Source organism: Anomaloglossus baeobatrachus, chromosome 6, assembly GCF_048569485.1.
Source record: "Anomaloglossus baeobatrachus isolate aAnoBae1 chromosome 6, aAnoBae1.hap1, whole genome shotgun sequence".
NCBI lineage: Eukaryota > Metazoa > Chordata > Amphibia > Anura > Aromobatidae > Anomaloglossus > Anomaloglossus baeobatrachus.
In genome coordinates this window covers 546785895-546804601 of record NC_134358.1, presented here as the reverse complement: position 1 = coordinate 546804601, position 18707 = coordinate 546785895, and the positions used below count along the sequence as shown (strand labels likewise).

General features: G+C 43.7%; 1 protein-coding gene across 1 annotated transcript in view; it reads right to left on the bottom strand.

Moving 5' to 3' along the window:
- Positions 1–18707, bottom strand: part of AKAP9 (A-kinase anchoring protein 9) — a 357327-nt gene that overhangs the window by 298328 nt on the left and 40292 nt on the right. Inside the window, exons 6-7 of the mRNA XM_075316166.1 lie at positions 11955–12110; positions 8455–8652 (exon numbers count right to left, since the gene is read on the bottom strand). Coding sequence (XP_075172281.1) covers positions 8455–8652; positions 11955–12110 — 354 coding nt within the window. The remainder of the gene's footprint in view (positions 1–8454; positions 8653–11954; positions 12111–18707) is intronic.

The window sequence follows — 18707 nt, the reverse complement described above, 5'->3', positions numbered from 1 at the left end:
CGTTATGTCCATCTAGATTTCATACCCATCTAGGCGTCCCCATCATATCCATCGAGCTGTCATACCCATCTAGACCTCTTATCCATCTAGACATCCACCTCATATCGATCTAGGACATCATAACCATCTAGCCGTCATGCCCATCTAAATGTACATGTCATACGCATCTAGCCATCCACATCATACTTATCTAGACATCATATCCAGCTAGACGTCCATATCAAAACAATCTAGGACATAATAACCATCTAGCCATCCATGTCATATCCATCTAGCCGACATACCCATCTAGACGTCATTCCCATCTAGACCTCATAGCCGTCCACGTCATGCCCATCTAGACGTCACGCCCATCTAGACCTCATAGCTGTCCCCCTCGCCCCCATCTAGACGTCCCCCTCGCCCCCATCTAGACGTCCCCCTCGCCCCCATCTAGACGTCCCCCTCGCCCCCATCTAGACGTCCCCCTCGCCCCCATCTAGACGTCCACCTCGCCCCCATCTAGACGTCCACCTCGCCCCCATCTAGACGTCCACCTCGCCCCCATCTAGACGTCCACCTCTCCCCCATCTAGACGTCCACCTCGCCCCCATCTAGACGTCCACCTCGCCCCCATCTAGACGTCCACCTCGCCCCCATCTAGACGTCCACCTCGCCCCCATGTATACATCAGTCACTTCTATATCTCCAAGTAGTCCTTCTATACATCCATATCACTTCTCATATCTGTCTACTGTATTTAGCTATATAGCCATGTGATATCTACAGTATGTCATGTTTCTAATAATTATCCATCAAATAACTCTCTTGTGATCTATCCATACCTCTGTCCATCTCTCCTTCCACATCTATCTCATATCAATCTCTAATGTCTATCTAAAAATTAAATATAAAATCTATCCATCTAAGATCCATTTCTTTCTTATCTGTCTGATATCTCCATATCTGATATCCATGGATCGTCTTTCCATCTGTAACCCTTCAATCTGCTACGTCTCTAATATTTATCTATTCTTCTCAATTTCTACCCTTTTCTCTTTAGATCTCTCCACCCATCCATATCAATAATATAAACATCTGTAGATCTAAAATCTACCCATGTAACCAGCCATTTATCCGAAATCCACCCATCTGATTTATGGATCTTCTCTCTTTCCATCCACTATCTCATCCAAATGATGAAGGGAAGCAGCGCATCAAAAAGCAAAAACTTTAGACTTTAGTAAGACTTTACTCTACGCAAGCTTGGTCTGAAACATCCCTGCGGTACAAATTAGTGTCTAAACATAGCGGTCCATATCATGCCCATCTAGACCTCATAGCTGCCCACCTCGCACCCATCCAGGCGACCACCTTGCACCCATCCAGGCGACCACCTCGCACCCATCCAGGCGACCACCTCGCACCCATCCAGGCGACCACCTCGCACCCCATCCAGGCGACCACCTCGCACCCCATCCAGGCGACCACCTCGCACCCCAGCCAGGCGTCCACCTCGCACCCCAGCCAGGCGTCCACCTCGCACCCCATCCAGGCGTCCACCTCGCACCCCATCCAGACGCCCACCTCGCCCCCATCCAGGCGCCCACCTCGCCCCCATCCAGGCGTCCTCCTCGCACCCCATCCAGGCGTCCACCTCGCACCCCATCCAGGCGTCCACCTCGCACCCCATCCAGGCGTCCACCTCGCACCCCATCCAGGCGTCCACCTCGCACCCCATCCAGGCGTCCACCTCGCACCCCATCCAGGCGTCCACCTCGCACCACATCCAGGCGTCCACCTCGCACCCCATCCAGGCGTCCACCTCGCACCCCATCCAGGCGTCCACCTCGCACCCCATCCAGGCGTCCACCTCGCACCCCATCCAGGCGTCCACCTCGCACCCCATCCAGGCGTCCACCTCGCACCCCATCCAGGCGTCCACCTCGCACCCCATCCAGGCGTCCACCTCGCACCCCATCCAGGCGTCCACCTCGCACCCCATCCAGGCGTCCACCTCGCACCCCATCCAGGCGTCCACCTCGCACCCCATCCAGGCGTCCACCTCGCACCCCATCCAGGCGTCCACCTCGCACCCCATCCAGGCGTCCACCTCGCACCCCATCCAGGCGTCCACCTCGCACCCCATCCAGGCGTCCACCTCGCACCCCATCCAGGCGTCCACCTCGCCCCCATCCAGGCGTCCACCTCGCCCCCATCCAGGCGTCCACCTCGCCCCCATCCAGGCGTCCACCTCGCACCCAATCCAGACGCCCACCTCGCACCCAATCCAGACGCCCACCTCGCACCCATCTAGACTTCCACCTCGCCCCCATCTAGACATCCACCTCACCCCCATCTAGACGTCCACCTCGCCCCCATCTAGACGTCCACCTCGCCCCCATCTAGACGTCCACCTCGCCCCCATCTAGACGTCCACCTCGCCCCCATCTAGACGTCCACCTCGCCCCCATCTAGACGTCCACCTCGCCCCCATCTAGACGTCCACCTCACCCCCATCTAGACGTCCACCTCACCCCCATGTATACATCAGTCACTTCTATATCTCCAAGTAGTCCTTCTATACATCCATATCACTTCTCATATCTGTCTACTGTATTTAGCTATATAGCCATGTGATATCTACAGTATGTCATGTTTCTAATAATTATCCATCAAATATCTCTCTTGTGATCTATCCATACCTCTGTCCATCTCTCCTTCCACATCTATCTCATATCAATCTCTAATGTCTATCTAAAAATTAAATATAAAATCTATCCATCTAAGATCCATTTCTTTCTTATCTGTCTGATATCTCCATATCTGATATCCATGGATCGTCTTTCCATCTGTAACCCTTCAATCTGCTACGTCTCTAATATTTATCTATTCTTCTCAATTTCTACCCTTTTCTCTTTAGATCTCTCCACCCATCCATATCTATAATATAAACATCTGTAGATCTAAAATCTACCCATGTAACCAGCCATTTATCCGAAATCCACCCATCATCTGATATCTATGGATCTTCTCTCTTTCCATCCACTATCTAATCCAAATGATGAAGGGAAGCAGCGCATCAAAAAGCAAAAACTTTAGACTTTAGTAAGACTTTACTCTACGCAAGCTTGGTCTGAAACATCCCTGCGGTACAAATTAGTGTCTAAACATAGCGGTCCATATCATGCCCATCTAGACCTCATAGCTGCCCACCTCGCACCCATCCAGGCGACCACCTTGCACCCATCCAGACGACCACCTTGCACCCATCCAGGCGACCACCTCGCACCCATCCAGACACCCACCTCGCGCACAGACGCCCACCTCGCCCCCATCCAGACGCCCACCTCACCCCCATCCAGACGTCCACCTCGCACCCAATCCAGACGCCCACCTCGCACCCAATCCAGACACCCACCTCGCACCCAATCCAGACACCCACCTCGCACCCAATCCAGACACCCACCTCGCACCCAATCCAGGCGTCCACCTCGCACCCAATCCAGACGCCCACCTCGCACCCAATCCAGACGCCCACCTCGCACCCAATCCAGACGCCTACCTCGCATCCATCTAGACGTCCACCTTGCACCCATCCATATCTATACTATAAACATCTATAGATCTAAAATCTACCCATGTAACTAGCCATTTATCCGAAATCCACCCATCATCTGATATCTATGAACCTTCTCTCTTTCCATCCACTATCTAATCCAAATAATAAAGGGAGGCAGCGCATCAAAAAGCAAAAGACTTTAGTAAGACTTTACGCAAGTTTGGTCTGAAACGTCCCTGCGGTACAAATTAATGTCTACCCCCTTTTTTTTGCAGTTTGGAGCGCCCTTACTGTATTGTTTGGATCATTACTATGAACCAGGTTGCAGAGGTTTGCACCCCCATTTATCTGCTCAATCTCAGCATTATCTATGAGCACATATCTATCTTTCTATATCTAGTATACCATCACTCATAACTAATATATCAATGCACAGATTTCTCATATTTCACAGTTATCAGCTCCTTCCGGCATATTTACATATATTTCTCAGCAAGGAAAGTCTCCGACTTGTGCTTTCTCCCTCACACGCCTCAAAAAGTTATCTCTTACAAGTAATTACGTGATCATTCTTGATAACATCACATTCGTGAAGTTAAAAATTAACCAAATATCTTGAGAAAAGTCACGCCGCTGTGTCACCGTCCTGATCTGCACACATGTGGCAAAAGACGATTTAAAGGGTAACCCCATCTTATTTTTTTTATTTCATAAATCAATAGTATAAATGAAAATAATGAACTTTGTAATATATCCTATTAGACAAATTTGCTTCTTTCACCTCCTGGACTGATCTTTCACTCCCAAAAATTGGGAGAAACTGTTAAGTCTGTATTCAGGGAATTTGAATTTAAAGTGTAACTGTCGGTTCAAAAGAACTTGCAGCAGAATGTGTAACTCCTCCCCCTCTCCATAGAGTCTTATGATCACCAAGTGTCATCTCCTATCTCAGTAATGGGAAAAACCTGCCTTCACTGAACACAGATGTGAATTAAGATTGAAAAATCAATCGCGAAGGAGAAAGAAGCAGATTTGTCTTATAGTCCATGATATATCTGGGATGCTATTATAGTGTATGGACCATATACAGTGCCTTGCGAAAGTATTCGGCCCCTTGAAATTTTTCCACCTTTTCCCACATTTCAGGCTTCAAACATAAAGATAAAAATGTTAATGTTTTGGTGAAGAATCTACAACAAGTGACACAATTGTGAAGTTGAACGACATTTATTGCTTATTTTAAACTTTTATAAAAAATAAATAACTGAAAATTGGGGCGTGCAATATTATTCGTCCCCTTTAAGTTAATACTTTGTAGCGCCCCCTTTTGCTGTGATTACAGCTGCAGTCTCTTGGGGTATGTGTCTATCAGTTTTGCACATCGAGAGACTGAAATTCTCGCCCATTCTTCCTTTGTAAACAGCTGGAGCTGAGTGAGGTTGGATGGAGAGCGTTTGTGAACAGCAGTTTTCAGCTCTTTCCACAGATTCTCGATTGGGTTCAGGTCTGGACTGTGACTTGGCCATTCTAACACCTGGATACGTTTATTTGTGAACCATTCCATTGTAGATTTTGCTTTATGTTTGGCATCATTGTCTTGTTGGAAGACAAATCTCCGTCCCAGTCTCAGGTCTTTTGCAGACTCCAACAGGTTTTCTTCAAGAATGGTCCTGTATTTGGCTCCATCCATCTTCCCATCAATTTTAACCATCTTCCCTGTCCCTGCTGAACAAAAGCAGGCCCAAACCATGATGCTGCCACCGCCATGTTTGACAGTGGGGATGGTGTGTTCAGGGTGATGAGCTGTGTTGCTTTTACACCAAACATATAGTTTGGCATTGTGCCCAAATAGTTTGATTTTGGTTTAATCTGATCAGAGCCCCTTCTTCCACATGTTTGGTGTCTCCAGGTGGCTTGTGGCAAACTGTAAACAACACTTTTTATGGATATCTTTGAGAAATGGCTTTCTCCTTGCCGCTCTTCCATAAAGGCCAGATTTGTGCAGTGTACGACTGATTGTTGTCCTATGGACAGACTCTCCCACCTCAGCTGTAGATCTCTGCAGTTCATCCAGAGTGATCATGGGCCTCTTGGCTGCATCTCTGATCAGTCTTCTCCTTGTTTGAGATGAAAGTTTGGATGGACGGCCGGGTCTTGGTAGATTTGCAGTGGTATGATACTCCTTCCATATCAATATGATCGCTTGCACAGTGCTCCTTGGGATGTCTAAAGTTGTGGAAATCTTTTTGTAACAAAATCCGGCTTTAAACTTCTCCACAACAGTATCACGGACCTGCCTGTTGTGTTCCTTGGTCTTCATGATGCTCTCTGTGCTTTATACAGAACACTGAGACTATCACAGAGCAGGTGCATTTATAGAGAGACTTGATTACACACAGGGGATTATATTTATCATCATCAGTCATTTAGGACAACATTGGATCATTCAGAGATCCTCAATGAACTTCTGGAGTGAGTTTACTGCACTGAAAGTAAAGGGGTTGAATAATATTGCACGCCACAATTTTCAGTTTTTTATTTTTTACAAAAGTTTAAAATAAGCAATAAATTTCGTTCAACTTCACAATTGTGTCCACTTGTTGTTGATTCTTCACCGGAACATTAACATTTTTATCTTTATGTTTGAAGCCTGAAATGTGGGAAAAGGCTGAAAAATTCAAGGGGGGCAAATACTTTATCAAGGCACTGTATATATTATAGGAGGCTTTTCCAGCAAAATACCTAAAATAGAGAAAGAAAGCGTGATGTGAACAGGACGGACAGGTTTTATGGCCTGGGCAGGATTGTGTTGGATTCAGAGCGATTGCGTGTGGCTGCGCACTCACCATGGATGACCTATTTCATAGTTATATAAGTAAAGCCTAAATTCTGCCTATTTGTGCCCCCGAGGTGGAATTACTTACCGTTACTAATATAGAAAATACTATAAGGAGATAAGATACTATAAATATTAATACATACAATAACGCCAGAAATATTTGCTGTGTTGTTACAAAATTATTTTTTTACTAAAGCTGGAAAGATGTGATCGGAAATGCGTTACCTAGATGACATTTTTTGGGGGGGTGTAACCAGCATGGGGAAACCTGAAACCAACCTGAGCTTGGGGCGGCAAACCGCAGGGACCTCCGTCATCTACAACCATCCATACAGCAATGGTGTCAGAAGGAGCAATCTGTCTATAGATCCCAATGCTTTAGACATAATGGGGGCGATTCAGAGACCCTAGCTGCTGAATGTGACGGAAGTGTATAATGTACATTGACATGACAATTTTGATATTACCATTAATTTAAAATCATTGTCATATGGTAAAGCTGGTTCAGAGAAAGTGCAAATGGCACCCACTACCTCAAATTTTGCATAAATCAAAAGTACAAGTAAATACAAATAAATTTATCATCTATCTAAATCAGAGAATTCTGCTTCTTTCTCCACTTACGAGCCATTTCTCCTCTTGTACTCATCATTCACTATGAAAAACAACTAAAATCCAGCTCACTGACGGATGAGATTACAGTAAGCCATTAAAGTCTATGGAGGGAGGAGAACTTTTTTCCACCCAAAACTTGTAGGGGGTGTGTCTTGTAGTCCGAATTGCTGCGTGGGGGAAGGCGGTGGTGAAGCGGGGGTCACAGGAAGCAGGAGCAGGCAGCAGTGGTGGCTGAGGTTAACACATGTGCCTGGTATTAAAAGGGAGTTAATATTCACCCTCTCTGCACTGACACTGGCGCCGAGAGGCGTGCAGGATTATGGGCATGGGGAGGAGCAGGTATTCATTCTCTTTAATAGAGTTAATGTGTTAACCCCCAGCCACTGGTGTTCTGCAGCGGCTGGGGCAATTGCGTGTCCGCTATTTAAAAGAAAAAGAAAAAAAAAATGAATATTCACTGCTCCCGATGCCCATAATCTATGGGGAGCAGTGAATATTAATTTTGGATTAGCTAGCAGTTGATATCGGTGTGTGACTGGGGTCGCATGGCAGCAACGTCAAACACTGCCCCGAAGTCAGTGGCCGGTATCAAAAGAGGACGCCTTGGAACCATGACAGGGACACATGTACCAAAATGGGGAGGAGGGAAGACACATGCACCAAAGTGTGGGGGGGGGGGGGACATGTACCAAAGTGGGGAGGGGGGAAGACACATGTACTAAAGCTGGGAGGGGGGGGGGGGGGGGAAGACACATGTACCAAAATGGAGAGGGGGGGGAGAAGACATGTACCAAAATGGGGAGTGGAGGAGATATGTAGCAAAATGGTGAGGGGGGGGGGGGGGTGGGAGAGACACGTACCAATACATGGGGGGGGGGGGGGGACACATACCAATGCACGGGGGGGATGCATACCAATACACAGGGGGGGGGGACACATACCAATACACGGGGGAGGGGGAGACACATACCAATACACGGGGGCAGGACACATGCCAATACACGGGGGGGGCACATACCAATACACGGGGGGGGGGGGGGACACATACCAATACACAGGGGGGGAACGTACCAATACACAGGGGGGGGGGACACGTACCAATACACAGGGGGGGGGACATGTACCAATACACAGGGGGGGGAGACGTACCAATACACAGGGGGGGGGGTGACAAGACACGTACCAATATACAGGGGGGGGGGGGACACGTACCAAAAATGTACCAAAGTGGTGGTCACGTGTACCACAATGGGGGCATTAGTACAGAATTGGGGACATTGCCCCCATTACAATATCAGCAGCAGATTACTATTGCCCCCCCCATAAGAGGGTGTCATGAACACATTTTTTGCTTCTAATTTTTTTTACTATTTTTCTCCTCTAAAACTTAGATGCGTCTTATAGTCCGAAAGATACAATAAATGTTGCATAAGGATCTGTTTTTTTTTCTGATACAGACCTGCTGTACAGCATGAATCTGATCCTGCAGAGACATAACCTGTGCCTGCAAGTCCTCATTCTCCTTCTGGCAACGCTTCCGGTGTTGGTCCCGCTCCTCCAGCTGCTGCTGATAGGTGAGGATTTGGTGCTTCGACTGAAGGAGATCTGCCGCGGTGCTCGAGTGGCTGCTGTTCCTCAACGTCTCGCCGGCCTGTAGCTGCTCAACAAGAAGTATTCATATTAATAACGTGGTCCCACCGCCCCAGATACAGAGATTCTGGATGGTTTTGCGTTTATTTGCTCTTTGTTTTTGCTTACCTCTTTAATTATCACGTTACAACAATCTTATTACATTTTATTTGTAGTATTACGTATTGGGATAGGATATTGGAGATGGGAATTACCAGTCAAGCAACTTTGCATAAGGCCTTAATTTTTTTTATTTTATATATATAAATATATATATATATATATATACATATATATATAAATATATATATAAATAAAATTACATTTTTTTATATATGTTTTAAATATATATAAAATTATATATTTTTTAAATTTTTTATCATATATATAATATATTTAATTTTTTATTATATATATATATATATATATATATATATATATATATATATAGAATTAGATATTTTTTAATTTCATATATATATATATATATATATATATATATATATATATATATATATATATATATATATATTTATTTATTTTTTTTATACAATATATATATATATATATATATATATATATATATATATATATATTATATATATATTTTTTTTTGTTATTTTTTTTTTTTGTTCTGACCATTTTGTGCCTACAGTTCCTGTGCAGGTCTGTTCATCTCTATGGTAACAGACTACAATCTGTGTAGTCAGCTCCTGTAATCAAATTTCCATACATGTTTTCACTGCTTATTTATAAGCAACGGACAGATCAATGAAAATACAACTGCTGAAGGAGACTACACGGTTCTAGGGATAGTTGTTGATCGAAATGGTTGGATCAAACATTTTTGGCACATGCTGTGATGTGTTAGTGATTCTTAAAAGGTATAGGAAGGCGGGGTACAGCACCAGGCTTGGTTAAAACTCATTTTTAATGAGTACGATTAATACATAGTGTGATTAATATGAGATGACGCCTGACGCATTTCGGACAGGGTCCTTAATCATACCTATGATTAAGGATCCTGTCCGAAACGCATCAGGAGTCTTCTCACCTTCCTAAACCTTCACTCTGTGGACACCAGACACATGGATCCGAGTACCTGCCCTCCTTTGATCCACTAAGGCACTTTGATATGGGCTATCACAAGCTTCTCAGGGTAAGCGGATATAGATTTCTTCTTTTGATTCTTAAAAGGGTTTGTCCTCCCACTTACACTGATGACCTATCCACAGTAAAGGTCATCAATATGAGATACTTTGGGAGTCTGACCCCCGGGATCCCAACCAATCACCTTCTACTTACTCTGGCGGCCACTTAATGGGAATAATTTGAGCGTAGCTCCATTTGGAAAAGCCACTTCTGGATACCGCAGAACAGTACTGTCACGGGTGTGTCATGGGTGACAGACAATCATGTGGTTTCTGGCCATAGTAGGTCACAGCATTTGGTTGCGCACAATGCTCCCTGACATTCCATTGTTCCGGCTGTCAGTATTCATGGTATAGGTAGCTTTCCTGCTTTTGGACCCAGCAGGAGCTCGCCTTCCACCCAGCTGCTGCTCATCAGTATTCTCTTGGGGCTTTCCTTTAGACTGGTGCAGGTGATATTCTTCAGTTTATTCAAGCCCTGGGTGAAAGCAGGCGGCTTGTAATCCTCTGTGGTATCGTTGCAGAAAAATTTGCTGAACTACCTGAGTCATCTAATGATAAGTAGCTCATGCTTTTCCCCCTGTGTGTCCTGGTTGTGTCTTCTATAGTGTTTAGTGAGGTTGATGAAGAACTCATCTCACCCGTTCCCCATTTAGGGTCCAGCACCGGGGATAATGTTGTGAATACATTTGGACTAGATTTTAGTTTGAGGCTCTTTCCTGCGGTCAGTGCTGGTAGTGAACTTGGCTTGCTGAATAGAAACTAGACAGCAGAGGAAGATTGGCAATCAGGTCGTTCTGACTGGGCCTATATAACTGAGTAGTGTTCTCTTGTTCCTTGCCGGTGCTCAAAGTTGTCTTCTGTGTGCTAAGGACATTCTGAAGCCAGCCCTTCTTCTGTGTCTACCAGAACTCCTTTCAGATAAGTTTTGTCTTTGCACATCTGCTGGTGGTTTCCACTTTCTTGTTGTTTTTTCTGTTTAGGTACAAAGGCTTATTTCCTGATTTTGCCTGTGTGGAGTTCTGGGTGGAGTTGGATCATTCCCTGCTATGTCTTTTGTTTTGTCATGCTTGATACTAATTTCAGTCCCTCCACTATATTAGTGTTTTGTTTGGATCCCAGTAACACCTGAGTACGGATCTAGTGGGGGAGAGTATGTGTGGACTCAGTATTTTTCCATATCAGGAGTGTTGGTTCTTTTTCTAGGGTATTGCACAACTGCAGACAGTGCTCTTTCCTGTCCGTTCCTATTTAGATAGTTTGGGCCTCATCTTTGCTGAATCTGTTTTCTACCTGTGTATTGTGTTTTCCTACATCACCATCATCTCTATATGTGGGGGCTATCTATACCTTTGGGGACTGCTCAGAGGCAGATTAGCCTCTCCTGTATTTCTCTCTCTAGGAATAATTTGTTCTCCGGCTGTGTCGAGGCGACCAGGTCATCGTAGGCACGTCCCACAGCTACTTCTAGTTGTGTGTTAGGTTTGCAGTTCACTGAGATTCCAACCACTCTGGTAACATTCTGGGTTTCCTAGTTTTTTGTCTTTACTTTTTTAGTCATAACTTGGGTAAGGTATCTGGCTTGGTGCATGGGTGAGGAACCTATCTAGGGTGGTGAGGTACCACAGGTACCAGCAGTAGGTTTGGTCAAGGGTCACCATCTTCCCTTTCCCTAGACACAGGGTTTCCCTTCCCTTTCACCGTGTGCTTGGTACTTCCCCGTACCTAGCATGACAACTACCCAAAAAAATATTGGGCAGCCACCAGAGTAAATAACAAGTGATCAGTGATGACCCAGCATTGATGACCTCTCGATCATAAAATGAAGACTCACGAACAGGCCGCAAATCCGACTTTTAAAGTAATTCACTATCAAGACCTGAGAAAATGGTCATAAATATGCCGTAACCGGACAATCCCTGTAAACATCGTTATTTCTACTAATATAAACTAATTCTACTAAATATAAATATATATATATATATATATATATATATATATATATATATATAATATAAAAATATAACAAAAAATAATAAAAATGTAAAATTAAAAAAAAAAAAATAATATATATATATATATATATATATATATATATATATATATATATATATATATAATATAATATAATATAGACTATTTGTACTAATATATACTACTAATATATGGCAGATCTCACATGCTGGAACTGGATCTTCAGCTTCTGACTTTGCTCCGTCAGCTCTAGGAATTCTCTCATGATGTCGTCCTTCTCCTTCCGGGCTTGCTGCAGGTTGGCGGTGAGCTGAGTGATGATCCCGTCTCGCTGTTTGATCGCAGTTTCAAATTCTTGAAGCTGAAAATGAAGAAAAATAAATAAATAAATGAAAAAAATCTTTCATAATTTTTATTTTGTTACTTAAAAATATACTCATAACCTCAGTGAGCGAAAAAGGTAGATGATCAGCTCACCAGTACAATTTGGAGTCCATGGGTTCAGAGAAATTCCTAGATACCCGGACAGTTGGGGCCGGGAACCTCGCATGGATGCAAGAGTGGACAAAAGTAGGTGAAGTGAGGCACCGGTATCATAAAAACATTAATTTTATTAGTCTACAAATAGTCAAAAGTGATTAAAATAGATACAAGGAACAAGTAACACTGTACACATTTCGAACTCTAGTCCTATGACTAAGAACCTAGTGTTCGAAACACGCAAGCGATACTTGTTCCTTGGATCTATTTAAAGAGGAATAACCACCAGAATTTTCCTATATAAACTAAAGCAAGTGCTATACTGACTATCATGCTGATTCTATACATACCTTCAGTTGTGAGATTGGATGTATACTTTCTGAAATACAGGCAAGTAAAGTTTGGTGTAGGCTCAGGTGCTTAAAGAGGACCAACCACCAGGATTTTCCAGTATAAACTAAAGTCAGTGCTATACTGGCGCTATCATGCTGATTCTATACATACCTTTTAGTTGTGAGATCGGATGTATACTTTCTGAAATACAGGCAAGTAAAGTTTGTGAAATGCACTGTTATTTGATTGATGGCAGCTACAGAATATTTAATTGGTGGGTCGGGTTTTGCTGGTTATTCCCGCCTGTCTGTCTACCTGTCCTTCCTTTCCCTGTCTCAGTTATTACAAGGGGAGGAGGGAGGAAAAACAGGCAATGAGACACCCTGACGCGTTTCGCCGTGGCTTTCTCCAAGGGCAAGGGAATATTTATTATTGTACACTGTCAATTTTCATAATAATTGTTGACATTTTTTGTGGTCTAACGTATATAGACAGATGTACACTTTGTTACCATTAGATACTTTTATGTGCCACGTATGCACTTCTTCATTTTATACTGCTGTGCAATTTATTTTTATTTTATTTTTTTGCAATACAGATTAATTTTGTTTCAAATTTGGTTTGGTTTATTCCAGTGTAGTTTTATAGGTATTATAGGGGTGGGAATAACTAGCAAAACCCGACCCACCAATTAGATATTCTGTAGCTGCCATCAATCAAATAACAGTGCATTTCACAAACTTTACTTGCCTGTATTTCAGAAAGTATACATCTGATCTCACAACTAAAGGTATGTATAGAATCAGCATGATAGTGCCAGTATAGCACTGGCTTTGGTTTATAAAGGAAAATCCTGGTGGTTGGTCCTCTTTAAGCACCTGAGCCTACACCAAACTTTACTTGCCTGTATTTCAGAAAGTATACATCCAATCTCACAACTACAGGTATGTATAGAATCAGCATGATAGCGTCCGTATAGCACTGGCTTTAGTTTATATAGGAAAATCCTGGTGGTTGGTACTCTTTAAGCACCTAAGCCTACACCAAACTTTACTTGCCTGTATTTCAGAAAGTATACATCCGATCTCACAACTACAGGTATGTATAGAATCAGCATGATAGAGTCAGTATAGCACTGGCTTTAGTTTATATAGGAAAATCCTGGTGGTTGGTCCTCTTTAAGCACCTAAGCCTACACCAAACTTTACTTGCCTGTATTTCAGAAAGTATACATCCGATCTCACAACTACAGGTATGTATAGAATCAGCATGAGAGAGTCAGTATAGCACTGGCTTTGGTTTATATAGGAAAATCCTGGTGGTTGGTCCTCTTTAAATCACATTTGGCTTTATAAAGCCTAATAAAATAATGTTTTTAGGATTCAGATGCCGGACTTCTCCTACTTTTGTGCATTCAGTTAGATCACAAGACGCCGGACTGCAGATACAGGACCGGGGATATTATATCATAAGGACGATAAGAAACAGATGCTGAGCGTGGTTCATTCACTTATCCAAGAGTCACTAGCTAACTATCTTATGAGGGAGGGGGCGTCCCTCTTTATTTTCTGGAGCAGTTGGGGTCCCAAATGTCTGAATTCCACCAATCATAGTATACCTTTATAAGATGGTAACACTTTATTGGGAAAAAAAATCTAATGCAAAAACTAAACAAAAAAAACAACAAGAAAATCTAAACATGACAACTTGCACCGTACCCAACTAGCTACATACAGAAAACAGCCGCCGCTGTACAGGTCACAACGGCGGTGGCTCACCATGAAGCTGGCTGCCCTTTGAGACGTCAGGCGACACACTGTCTTTCTGATGTGCATCTTCTCTCGTGACAGCAATTAATGTAGAATGAATGAATAAAGATACAGATTTAAAAATAGGGTAATAAAAACTGGTGAATTCAGATACCAGACCTCGAAAAAAAAATAAAAAATTAGATCACAAACCGCTAAATTGAGACTTGCAAAAATCTCAGCACAAAAGGCTCTAAGAGAATTTCAGATCTCAGATTCCTAAATCAGACCATACTACTGATATTGCGGTTCTGGACCATATCCCTAAAATTCACATACTTGACAAGACCCTTAAAATTCAGACACCCCGCCGGACCTCACACCAGACTCTGAAATTAACAGGGTTGTCTGGACAAAATAAATCCTTGCCTAGACGGAATGAATTTGGAAAAAAAATAAAAAATAACGAACACTCCGTAATACTCACCTATAAGAAGATTGAAATCACCCTGATATTAAGCTGCAGTACGGTGGCAAAGACCATACAGCAGTATAACAAGACAGGATCCACTTAGAACTGACCTCACCATGGGCGACCAAAGAAGTTAAGTGCACGTGCTCAGTGTCATATCCAGAGGTCGTCTTTTCATCTTCTTTAGTCTTAATTGGGTTCTGTCACCTGCCATTTGGTGACCAGATATGGGTGATTTCTCCTTGCTGCAGGGAGGGATGTGTGTAAATGAAAAGTGGTTGTTGACTGACATGTATGAATGTGATATTCCTCATCCTATTCCTCACAGTGCAGTCTAAACTTCTTTCTTTAGACTGTGCGTCTCGATTTCCTACTTGCTTGGGGGAGGCGGAGCCATCCTGAAGATTGATAGTTTGGGCCTGTAGCATGGTGTTCACCGTGTTCTTTTGCATGCTACTAACATATGCAGCTTTACCCCTGCAACATCTGAAGACCAACATTTGGGCCTCTGGCATCGTCTTGAACTATGTATTTTCTCATGCTGCTCCCTGAAGCATCGGAGAAGCGCAAGAACACGAAGTTTGGCCGGATCCAGCTAGCTTCAGAGCTGCGCTTGCAAGCTGAATAGCAAGAAGTTTACAAGTGCATGCTATCCTGGGTAACAAGTAGTAAACTATAGAATTAGAAATTCTTCTGTTCTTGAGAAGCGAGAGAATTTTTAAATACGGCAATGTGCCCACATTGCTTCTTTTCGGCACGTAAAAAAAAAGCATCTTTTGGCAGGAAAAACGCAGCCGAAAAAAATAAAAAAAACTTTCAAATTTTTTCACTTGCGTTTTTTTCTGCTTATTTTTAGTCATGGCGATTGCGCGGGTTCAGGCGCTGTACCCCACGATTGCCGCTGGGTCCCAGGCTGATGTTAGAGCCAGGACCCGGGCTCTCAGAACCCGGAGCTGTTACTGGTAGTTTAACCCCCTAAATGCTGCGATCAGTTCGATCACACCATTCAGGAGGTAGGGAGAAGAATCGATTACTTCTCCCTGGCAATCGGGTGCGTGTAATGTGATCACAGAGACCTGATTGCTGCCATTGTAACCCTGGGTCGTCAGCATGATTCCCCTGGGTTACTGAGCTACGCAGAGCCTCACACACCATGCTGCAAGCATGGCATGAAGCTAAGTGCTGCTCTATAATCCATTGTAGTGATAAAGCATTGCAGGAGATTATAGAAACGCAAGAAATAAACGCAAGAAAAATTTTCAGCAACAAAATCTGCAAGGAAAAAAGGATGCAACATGTGCACAGCAAGTCAGGATTCTCATAGACTTTGCTGTGATGCTTTTTCCTTGCTTTTATTGATTAAAATAAGGAAGGAAAAATGCATAAAAAAATGCAAAAAAAATTGCCATGTGTGCACATAGACAAAGAGGTAACTTGCAAAGCACTTTGCAATTTTATCCATTTAGGAAATTGAGACGACCCTTGATGCTGCAATAAAAGAAAAAAATAAAATAAGTAAAGTTGCTTTTTTTATGCATTTTTGTTTACAAAATAAAAAAGTAAAAGCAAATACACTGAACAGGTAGGAAAAAAAATGGCATCTAGATAAAGTGCAACATTAAATCAGAGCATCGTGCACAAATGGAGACGTAAAAAGCAGATTGGGGCTTCAAGGGATTAAGTGAAATTTGCTTTAATCTGTAAAAGTGGAGTTTTCCTTTAAAAATAAATGGATAAAACACAAGACAAGATATTATTAAGAAGCGCTGGGTTCACTCTAAACGACTTTAGTAGTGAAATTAGCCCCACAAATAACACAAAGGACGTGAAGCGGCGCCGGATAAAGACTTGTGGAAAGTTTAATAATTCAGCAATTGCTCTCCGCAGAATAGAAGGAGCGGTCGGGAAGTAATATCCTCTAATATGAGGATCGCACAGGAAAAAGGACGAGCAGAGGCCGCACGTGGATATTACTGATGTCGGGGCTACACGGAAAGATGTACCGGTCTGCCTGTAATACAGGGACCCATGGTTTAAAAGGGTCTAAGGTGATCGGTCCTGGACCTGGGACCTCCAGAAATCAGGAGCTGGAACCTGCTGATAAGTGTTCAACTGCACTGCAGCGCCACCACAGGTGAAATAACGCATTACACAGGTCCTAATGGAATCAATAGTGTAAGGCTAAGTTCACACATCCTGTGTTTTCAATCCGTCAGGTCCGTCAGCAACGGATCAGTCATTTTCAAGATGTCAACTGATGCAACTGATGTGTTTTTCACAGGATTCCTTTCACAGGAATCCTGTGAAAAAACGGATCAGTTGCGTCCGTTACATCCGCTGTGCGTCCGTTTTTTGACGGATCAGTCATGATCCGTCTGTGTTTGGGACAGCCCAGTGGGCGTGCCAAGCATGCTGGGCATGCTCAGTAGAGCATGACGGAATCCTGCGCTGGATTCCGTTGTAAGACGGATTACGACGGAATCCAGCACCATAGACATGCATTACAAGCTTGACGGATGGCGACGGATTCCTGCGCGGCGCGTTAATTTTGACGGCCCGAAAAACGTTACATTCTGCGTTGCTCCCTGCTCGGCGGTCAGTCAAAAACGACGGACCGCGACGCAGCGGATGCAACGCAGGGTCATCAGTCGCAATCCGTCGCTAATAGAAGTCTATGGGGAAATACAGGCAAAATATTTTGCAGGTTACCGTAATTCCCCAAGGCGACGGATTGTGACTGATGCAAAACACAGGATGTGTGAACTTAGCCTAATGCACGGACACGACAAGTCCTTAAGTAGTTGTGGCGCCATGAATGGGAGATATACAGTATATCACAAAGTGAGTACACCCCTCACAACACTGCAGATGTGACCCTGTGACACAATGTACAGTGTCAGTGCGCAGCTTGTATAACAGGGTAAATTTGGTGCCACCTAAATAACTCAGCACACAGCTATTAATGTCTAAACTCCTGGCAACAAAAGTGAGTACACCCTTTAAGTGATATTGGCCAAATTGTGCCCAATTAGCTATATTACCTCCCCAGTGTCATGTGACTCATTAGTGTTACAAGGTCTCAGGTGTTAAAGGGGTGCAGGGGTGTTACATTTGGGGTTATCGCTCACACACTCTCTCATACTGGTCACTGGGAGTTCAACATGGCTCCTCATGGCAAAGAATTCTCTGAGGATCTGAAAGAAATAATTGTTGCTCTACATAATGATGGCCGAGGCTATAAGAAGATTGTCACCACTCTGAGACTGAGCTGCAGCACAGTGGCCAAGACCATACAGCGGTATAACAAGACAGGATCCACTCAGAATAGGCCTCGCCTTGTCCACCCACAGAAGCTGAGTGCACGAGCTCAGTGTCATATCCAGAGGCTGTCTATTCAGACTAGATGGATGAGTGCTGCCAGCATTGCTGCAGAGGTTACAGGGGTGGGGGGTCCCAGTGGCAAGGCTCAGACCATAAGCCTTACACTGCAGAGGTTACAAAAGGTGGGAGGTTCGCCTGTCAGTGCTCAGACCATGTGCCAGGATCAATAATATAATGTATGTACACAGAGACTTCACTAGCAGAATAGTGAGTGCAGCTCTGGAGTATAATACAGGAGGTAACTCAGGATTAGTAATGTAATGTATGTACACAGAGACTGCACTAGCAGAATAGTGAGTGCAGCTCTAGAGTATAATACAGGAGATAACTCAGGGTCAGTGCAGGATCAGTAATGTAATGTATGTACACAGTGACTGCACCAGCAGAATAGTAAGTGCAGCTCTGGAGTATAATACAGGAGATAACTCAGGATCAGTACATGATTAGTAATGTAATGTATGTACACAGTGACTGCACCAGCAGAATAGTGAGTGCAGCTCTGGAGTATAATACAGGAGATAACTCAGGATCAGTACAGGATTAG